A 10,000-nucleotide genomic window follows, 5' to 3' on the forward strand; every position below is an offset into this window, starting at 1 on the left:
CTAATTTATACCATCACACAGCACTTTCCATTTTGTTCTTTCTTTGGCTGCTCGGAATCGTGTGTATCAACTGCTGGCAAGATTGCGAATCTGCGACCTTGAGCGGGCGCTCTTTCTTAAAATATTTCGTCCTGTTCAAAGAAGCTGTCAAGAGATCTACTGTTAACGGGTACTTTCTGTGCCTCTTCGTCAAGTCCTCCATGGATTGATTAGACTGGGCAGAGGCAAGTAAGCTTTGCGGTGACATGGATCTCTGCTGAGCGAGTCTTTTCAAAGACCCTCTCCGTGTCATGTCCAGATTCACCGGCGGGAGAGATGAACTGTCAAGGGCTGAGACATGGTCCTTTTGACAGTGATGGATGCTGCAGTGAGATAAGCTCTGCGAAGATTTCGATATCGACTCTGGGAGGATGTGGAACAAAGGAGGGAAGACTTCGTCCTGGTCTTTGCCAGTGGTATTCACCTGGGGGTCGTAAGGGTAAAGTTTCTCCCCAGTCTGGGTGGGCACATGATACCCCTCTTTCGGATCCAGTTGTTGTTCAAGAGTTGAAGGAAACTGGTGGACATTAGAATTATATTCCAAGCAGGAAAGATCAATTATTGAAGGTTCCTTAACCTACATATAAACATATTAGAGGTTACTGTAGGTAATCCCATAAAAATAACGGAGTTATCATCAGCAGATTCGTATTGTGGTCTATATGTTACTACAGAGGAAACACTATCATGAAAAAGATGAGTGATTTACCTGTTCATGCTGAGCAGAGTCAGTGTAGTAAGGCACATGAGGTACTTTTCTGGCAGGCGTCTGTAGCTGTACTTCAGACGAACACTGTAAATGGGGGTGGAAGGTCCCTTGGCTCGCAAACTGGGCATATGGAACAACACCAACCTAAGGCAAGAAAAAGAGAACAGGACACCGATAACATTCTGGAAGATATACCTAATAATGTCACACAATAAAAGAAAAAGTGCCAAGATCACCCAAAATCCCCCCGGAATATAAATTACGACATGCATGATCAACTACTTGAGGGCTTCAGCTTACTACAGGCTTTCTAGTTTTTCACGAGCAACTTACTGTCTTTATTTACTCTGATAATTGGGAACGTGGGGTACAGCCATTAACATATTACCACAAAATTCATTAAATAAACAAAGCTCAACGGATTAATCGTAACTTAAAAAAAATAAAATACATCTTTTCGCGGAGATGAATCACATTTTCATTCATCATTTTAATTAATGTTTAAATGGAAAGCAATTACATGTATACTTCACGCCTTTGTCTAACTAGGGATATTTGGAAACAAGTAGAATCACAAGAAGTAAAAGCAAAAGTTATCTCTTTCTCCAGTTTATAAATGAGCTCTTCAAGCTGTCTGGATAGTTCTTCATCTAAAACAAAAAAAAAAAAAAGAAAATCTGACTGCTTTTTGGCGAACGCCCCAAATGGAGATGCAAAAAAGAAAAATTAACTACTGTAACTCAAGTTATCCAGCAATTCTCCAATTACAGATTTTTCACTTTAACAAACTACCATTCTCAATACTAATTATGGAAAACTTTAACACATTTTACAATTAGTATGCTACATTATAAGCATTTACAAAATTATTTTGTAAACTGCTATTTCGATTTCTTCATTCGTTTGGTACTTTTATTGCAAAAAAAGAGAGAGATCTGCCTTTTCCTTACCATCAAGAGCCGGCGATTTTTTGTATTTCAAGCCAGACAAAAGATTCATAACTGGTAAAACGAATTATGAAAAATAAATATTTCTAAAGAAAGCTTTCTAATTCGTCAGTCATTAAACACTCAAGCACACACACACACTATATATATATATATATATATATATATATATATATATATATATATATATATATATATATATATATATATATATATATATATATATATATATATATATATATATATTATATATATATATATATATATATATATATATATATATATATATATATATATATATATATATATATATATATATATATATATATATAGGCTAATAAATGTCCTTGATGGCCGCGTGGTTTAATGCACTTCACTGTAGTCGTGAGTGCTTGTCTTACATGGTTCGAGCCCACGAGACGACGAACTTATTATCAACCGAAAAATTCCCCTTCGGACAACATATATGAAAATATATTATTTCCGAGGTAGAGCGAATTAGAGAATTAGATATAAAAGGACATTTGTAGCTTAATGCTTATATATACAGTATATACATACAAATATTTTATATATATATATATATATATATATATATATATATATATATATATATATATATATATATATTTTTTTTTTTACTAACAGGACCTCGTTGAAACTGGATGGTATCTAGCGGAGTAAAACAGCTGGACTAGGTGTCCAGTCATTCTACGGATGCTTGAAGATGAGGACTGTTAGTCCTGGAAAGCTTGTAATTTTTTTAATAAATAACTCCGCTAAATACCATCCAGTTTCAATGAGGTCCCGTTAATAACTGTATTACTGCTAAGAACAATTGAGTAAGTGACAAAGTGAGCACACGCGTTTATATATATATATATATATATATATATATATATATATATATATATATATATATATATATATATATATATATATATATATATATATATTATATATACTATATTATATATATAGGACAACTGTTAGTAAGTGATTACTGCTAAGGACAACTTTAGTAATATGATAAATATATATATATATATATATTTATATATATATATATATATATATATATATATATATATATATATATATATATATATATATATATATATATATATATATATATATATATATATATATATATTTATACATACGTGCGTGTGCTCACGCGCGCATGCGTGTGTGTGTGTGTGTGTGTGTGTGTAAGTAAAGAAACTACAATTTTTGCTTCAAATTCAGTCACGTACGCAGAGGTAAATTACTCCCCTATTTTCTTAATGCCTTCATCGCAATGCCTTTAACCTTTCCCCCCTACCAAGTTCAAGCGATGCAGTATCCTGAAGTATATCCGTCTTCCCAATTGGCTTTGCTCTCAACTTCCCTTCAGGCTTTTCCATTTCTGAGAGCGAAACACGAAGGCAATCATGACCCTTTGAGCAATACTAACGGTGGGAGATAATATGGCCTTTCATCTGGGATTCGTATGGCACTTTCTTTTTTTTTTTTTTTTTGACGTTCAGCGATTATGCATTTAATAGCCCATAAAGTTCGGCATAGAAACTAAAGGGAAACTGACCAGCATTACCCGTAAAAATGAATGAATGAAAAACTTGGTCTCGTTGCTGAGCACGGTGAATACTCACACTTGTGACAGAGAGAGAGAGAGAGAGAGAGAGAGAGAGAGAGAGAGAGAGGTGCTCCACTGTAATGATTTTTCTGTGTTACAGTTACTTTATTACTGTTCTGGTTGGTACTCGTTCAACTTAAACGCAGTATCAAAATATGGGCCCCCTCATGAAATTCTATGTACATGGATTACTATCACGTATGTTGTGACTTGAATCTAGCTGTAAATCTAGTTGACTACTTCGGTTTTCAAAAAATGAAAGGAACTTGATAGAAATAGTTTTTCTTCTGTTAATATTTGGTTAGCAATACTCACGTTCTATTAAAGAAGTTGTCGCAACTGTTACTATTTTTACTAAATCGTACACAGCTCATCTCAGTCACTATAACATCCTTCCTTTCATAGGTATTCACTAACTATACTTCATTCTCACAGAAGAAAGCCGGCTCGTCAATCCCTTCAGAGACTCTAACTTTGATACCACAGAAACTTTTCCCGAACTTCTAAGTCTTTGGCAAAGATTCATTTGCCTTTATTTTCTTCACTTATTCTCAGAATCATCTCTTGTATCTTCCTGTTACCATTGGTTATCTTTACTCTGAAGCACCAATAAACATCAGCGGTTTACATTTTTCATCCATACTAACATTAATCCCTCTGTTTTCCTGTTCTCCATCAACTCTCGTAACTTTCCTCTTATGCTCATTCATTTCCCGCTATCTCTCTCGCATACACTGTTCCACTCTTTCTCGGTGTATGCAGTCTCATTACTGTCCCCAATCAACTTTCACGGCCCATTCACTTATCCTACAACTATGCACCTAAATCTGATACCCTTGCTCTGACTTCCAGCTTCACTTTGTCCATAAGCATGAAATATATATACAGTATATTAATATATATATATATATATATATATATATATATATATATATATATATATATATATATATATATATATATATATACATATATATATACATATATATATATATATATATATATATATATATATATATATATATATATATATATATATATATATATATATATATATATATATATATATATATATATATATATATATATATATATATATATATATATATATATATATATATATATATATATATATATATATATATATATATATATATATATATAGTATATATATATATATATATATAGTATATATATATATATATATATATATATATATATATATATATATATATATTGTATATATATATATATATATATATATATATATATATATATATATTTATATATTTATATATATACATATCTATATATGTATATGTATATATGTACAGTATATGTAAATATATGTACATATGTGTGTGTGTGTGTGTGTGTGTGTGTGTGTGTGTGTGGAGGCTGGAGGCTGATCTCAAACCCACTTTTGGAACGATTTAGTTATTCTGTTCTTTACATATTATAGCAGACAGTTATATTTTATCACAAATTATTTTTCTCTATCTTTTTCAAAAAATTACTTCCTACGCCCGTATATTCTTTGCACACTTTACATTCCTCTCAGTCCCCTCTCACGCTTCTGCTAAGTTCACCTAGACCATTTTTATCTATTCCTCTTACTTTAAAGCCAGCCAAATTAAAGACTCGAAATCGGTAAAAAAAAAAAAAAGGGGGGGGAGCGAAATAGCCCCGAGGAGCAACACACCAATCACTTTTCATTTTCGGAAACCAGAGACGGGAGACAGTTCTATCGAGACTATTGTTATCACTGCTAAATATATAAAAGGTGAATTAAAAAGTAATCTATACGCGGAAAAAAGGTCATATAAAATCTAACCTGAGTGAGCATAGTTTCCAGGAAAACACTTTTCGAAAAAAAAAATATATATATACATATTACCTGAGAGGACGGCGCAGGCGCTCCCGTTATCGTAGAGTATTGCTTCTCACTTCCAGTCACCACGTAAGGTGGGCCTGATATCGTTGCTATGAGTGCCACTTCCCCCGACCACGATGGATCTGTTTAGAACGGCAGAGGAGAAAATTCATTACTACAACGTGTACATGAAATAAAAATAAAATTAAACTTTATACGGCTATCAGCGTAGTTACAATGTATCCTGTATGTAATTTCAGCGTATTTCAGTAAAAGAATAATTCTGTATTGCCACTTCTGATTTTTATTTTTTTTACAAAGGATTTGCCATCATCGTATGCCATGCAGCAATAGATCAATCATCAAATAAAATTTTCTGAAATAGCACAGTATCCTTTAGGTTTCCCTAAATATAATGAAACATACTTTCTGATTCTTACAGCCAAATTACTAATTATAACTATAAACGAAAATTAGGCAGAGAAATCAAACCTGTTTGATTTTCTTGAATTCGTTATAAAGATAAGTAAAAAAAAAAATGGAATGTTTTTCCCTACAATAAAGAAGCATTCCAGAACTTTTTGTTGATCCTGAATTAGAATTTAGACACCATTCAACCACTAAACAAAGCTTTGGTAACCATATCTTGAATGATACATCGTTCCTTTTGTATTTAAACCATCATTGCCTAGCTGAGTTCAGCCGAGACTAAACTGTCACATCACCTGCTAACTGCTGGACATCGTGATGGCAAGTCGTTTGCAGGGAAGTCTCAGACACGGCGAATTCAGTGGTTGCTGGCTCCTTGCTCTGGCTCGAATGGGAATTGGCATTAGCTTCGCTGCCGCTTCCAGCGCTGCCTTCATTCCCTTCCTCGTCCCGCGCGACGTTGCGACAAACTCGAAACCAAACCAAGACGACCGAGGCCAGTGCCACAGAAACCACGGCGCCTATGATTCCCAGAATCGCTGCCAGGGGGAAACCCGTCCCTCGCACTCTGTCGCGGGCGGGTTCTGGAAAATGTAAAGCAGGAAAAAGAAAGGTGAATAGACGGAAAGGGGCAATACCAGATTGGTAGAGGGGAAGGTCTTGCATTTTTATATATAAAGAGAATTAATTCTTCCTGATCTTATTTGATGAGAGGCACTGTATAATAAAATCAAATGGCATATCTCTAAACATTAAAATCCTATTTGGGATCGCTGGCATAAATACATCGTGTATGGTATACGTTAGGGAATGGGATTATATATAAGGGACAGAATGAGGGTCGATGAGAGGGCTTCCGAAAATACACCAAAAAAGATGAGATGACAAGATAGAATGTAATTATTTGGAAAGGGAAGATACACTTGGCTATAGGATCATTGCATATCTTTGTTGAACGGGAACTGATTCATTTCTATCCAAAGCCTATAACAATTACCTGCACTGGTTTCCTCCAGCGTTTCCAGCACTTTCACCGTATAAGCGTTGAGTTCTGTGAGTCTGGACGTGCCTTTCTCATTTACGGAAGCTATAACAATTCGGTATGATGTCGCAGGTCGTAAATTATTAATGGTAAACGAAGGGGAAGCCCGACTGAGCTCGGCGATTGGGGAGACGGAGCCAATTTTGTATAGCTGAAGAGGAAGGGCAGAATTAAATGAGAAATGCTGTCTTCTCGTTACACAACTGCACTATTTAGCTGCCAGCATATAAAGGTCAGTCAGTCGAATGCTAATAACCTTTATGTATACAGACACGGACACACACACATACACACACACACACACACACACACACATATATATATATATATATATATATATATATATATATATATATATATATATATATATATATATATATTATATATTATACACATATAGTGTTTAAAATGCTTACAGAGAATTTTAAATATGAAACAAATATTGATTATTAATTAACGTTTTCACTTTGAATTTCCATAAAGCTTAAAAATTTTAGCAACAACCTTTCATTTCCAAAGACGAAAAGGTAAAGGTAGAACAGAACATGAAATTCGTACTTACGTGCAGAATGAACATTTGATTGAGGCCTCCATCATCCCCAGGTAAACATTGCACTTGCAAAGAGCTTATTGTGACATCAAACACTCGGCAGTTGTGAGGTGGGTCTGGCTTGCCTGTTCGAAGCAGATAAAGAAACAAATAAAAAAAAATTAGTGATGATAATAAAAAAAAACCTACGTTGTTATCTATGATGAAGTTATGGTGAATGGATAAAATTTTACTAATTACAAATGACTTAATCACGTGATTATACACGTCAGTGTAAATGATGTCGTGGGTTACTGTTATATAAAAATAAATTATATATAAAATATATATATATATATATATATATATATATATATATATATATATATATATATATATATATATATATATATATATATATATACATACATATTACACATATATACATATATTTATATATTTTCTAGATTGTCATCTATTCTACTCTAAGGTATGCATGTTGTTTTGCGTCTGGAATCTATTCTCTTATAAACAAATTATGATAATAGTTCTTGGGTTCTTGATGAAAATACGTGGGTTAATTTGCTGTTTTTGGGAAGTCGAATGGAATCAAGACTTAACTGCGCTAAGTCCACACTTGGACTGGGAAAAAATTAAATTCTTGAGAGAGCTAGTCTAAGTTCAATTCCCATGACATGGACAGTGCCTTCACACTCAGCACACACCATCTGCTCTTAATCTCACTGTAATTTCAACTCTGTCTTTTCAGTCTCACTACTCTCACTAAACTCATCCTTCTCTCTCGCTTATATGTTTGCTTTTGGTGTCAACTGTAACGTCATGGTCCGATAGGTGTGTATGGTAGGGCCTTATTCACCCCCCTCTCACTGGTTTCATTTTCATTTCCATAGTTTACTTCACTAATTTTCATTATTCATGGTCTCTTTATTCATTATTCACTTTCTCACAACTTTTGAGCAACGGTTACTGTTTTTTCTTTGTGTTTTAGAGTAAACACACAGAGAGGCGCCTACATCTACTCTTCTGACCTCTTGGCGTCTCCTAATAGTTTCACTGGCGAGAGATTATCATCTCTATCAACTTGTTGACTGTGGGTAATAGAATAACACCCTTGTAGCGTTGTACTGACCCAACGCCCTCTCTCTCTCTGTTTCCGTCTCTCTCTCTCTCTCTCTCTCTCTCTCTCTCTCTCTCTCTCTCTCTCTCTCTCTCTCTCTCTCTCTCTCTCTCTCTGAGTCACCTTCTATAAGTTCCCGTATCTCTATGTTTTGTTTTACGTATCGTTAATATGAATACTCTCTCAGTAACAGCCTCAGCCAGGCCACCTATCTGACTCCGGCAGCTTTGAACTAACTAAAGTAAGATAATATGAACTACGAGGACTCCTAATAGCATGCATATATTTCTGATTCACATCAGGACCAGACCCCATCTTTCAAGTGAGAGTCCAGGGTGTTAGCAATTCACTTCCCCATGTCATAAAAGAAGTTGGAACCTATGTACTCTGTACCTGAGGTTTTTCCCAGGCAGGCATCCAGAACCTAAAATACCAGCAAATTTTACTCAGCTTCCCGACTCAGCAGCGAGTAAATTGCTAACATTTCATTCGACTTAACCCATTCACTGTGAGACATGATGGAAATAAACAGATGGGAACGAGTTTCACAGAAATAAATTTCTGACTCATATCATGACCGAACCCCAGTCTTTCAAGTGAGAGCAAAGGGCGTTAGGCCTTTGCTGGTATGTTAGGCGCTAGGCGCCTGCCTGGGAAAAATTTTTGAGTCAGCAATTCATTTCTATGAAACATTCCCATGTGTTCATTTCCAAGATTTCTCATGGTGGAGGGGAAGTCGAATGAAATGTTAGCAAATCACCTGCTGCTAGGTAGGGAAGTTGGGTAAAATTCACTGGTATGTTAAGCACTAGACGCCTGCCAAGGAAAAACCTCATGTATGAAGCACTTAGGTTCCATCTTCTTTTATGACTTGTATGAATTGCTAAGGCTCTGCACTCTCACTTGAAAGACCAGGGTTCGGTCCTGATGTGAATTAGAAATTTATCTCGGTGAAACATGCTCCCATGTCGTCATCATTTATATATATCATATATATATACATATATATATATATATATATATATATATATGTGTGTGTGTGTGTGTGTGTGTGTGTGTATGTGTGTGTAGCCAAAACAGGTGGAAAATTTCGCTGAGATGTCAGCGGGGCACAGTCAACGCTCCTTTTCCGACGTTGTCCTTGAATGTTCAATATAAAAAAGAAACTCCTGTTTAAAAATAATGACTTCAAATAACTAAGGAATTGTGTTTTAATGTGAAAAGACATGGTTAACATCACGGTAGATTACCTGCAGCCACTATTTGAAAGACACAGGGATGCTGCTGCATTCCAATGGAATTATTCGCCCAGCACAGAAGGGTGCCATAATCCAATTCATTCATTGGTGTGTAATTCACTCTCGACTCCGTGCCAACAACCACAAACCTTTAATAGAAATAAAAAAAAAAATTTATGGGTTTCATATAATGGTGCATTGGTTTTTAATATAAATAATTACAATCATATATATATATATATATATATATATATATATATATATATATATACATACATACATACATACATACATACATACATATATATATATATATATATATATATATATATATATATATATACACACACACACAGAGTGAGCCTAAGTTAAAATGACAAGAAAAAAAATACTTTGGAAATATCACAGACAGTGATGATT

The 10,000-nt window shown here is 34.2% G+C and overlaps 1 protein-coding gene across 2 annotated transcripts in view; it reads right to left on the reverse strand.

The window, feature by feature from the left end:
- LOC136839455 (uncharacterized) overlaps window positions 1-10,000 on the reverse strand; it is a 74,420-nt gene that overhangs the window by 146 nt on the left and 64,274 nt on the right. Inside the window, exons 11-17 of one of the 2 annotated variants that reach the window (XM_067105512.1) lie at window positions 9,593-9,729; window positions 7,238-7,350; window positions 6,631-6,826; window positions 5,930-6,217; window positions 5,229-5,347; window positions 749-892; window positions 1-556 (exon numbers count right to left, since the gene is read on the reverse strand). The exon at window positions 1-556 is cut by the window's left edge and continues 146 nt beyond it. In XM_067105512.1, coding sequence (XP_066961613.1) covers window positions 14-556; window positions 749-892; window positions 5,229-5,347; window positions 5,930-6,217; window positions 6,631-6,826; window positions 7,238-7,350; window positions 9,593-9,729 — 1,540 coding nt within the window. In that variant the 3' untranslated portion in view covers window positions 1-13. The remainder of the gene's footprint in view (window positions 557-748; window positions 893-5,228; window positions 5,348-5,929; window positions 6,218-6,630; window positions 6,827-7,237; window positions 7,351-9,592; window positions 9,730-10,000) is intronic. The other variant, XM_067105513.1, reaches the window with a different exon arrangement.

The sequence above is a fragment of the Macrobrachium rosenbergii genome, chromosome 6 (assembly GCF_040412425.1).
Source record: "Macrobrachium rosenbergii isolate ZJJX-2024 chromosome 6, ASM4041242v1, whole genome shotgun sequence".
NCBI lineage: Eukaryota > Metazoa > Arthropoda > Malacostraca > Decapoda > Palaemonidae > Macrobrachium > Macrobrachium rosenbergii.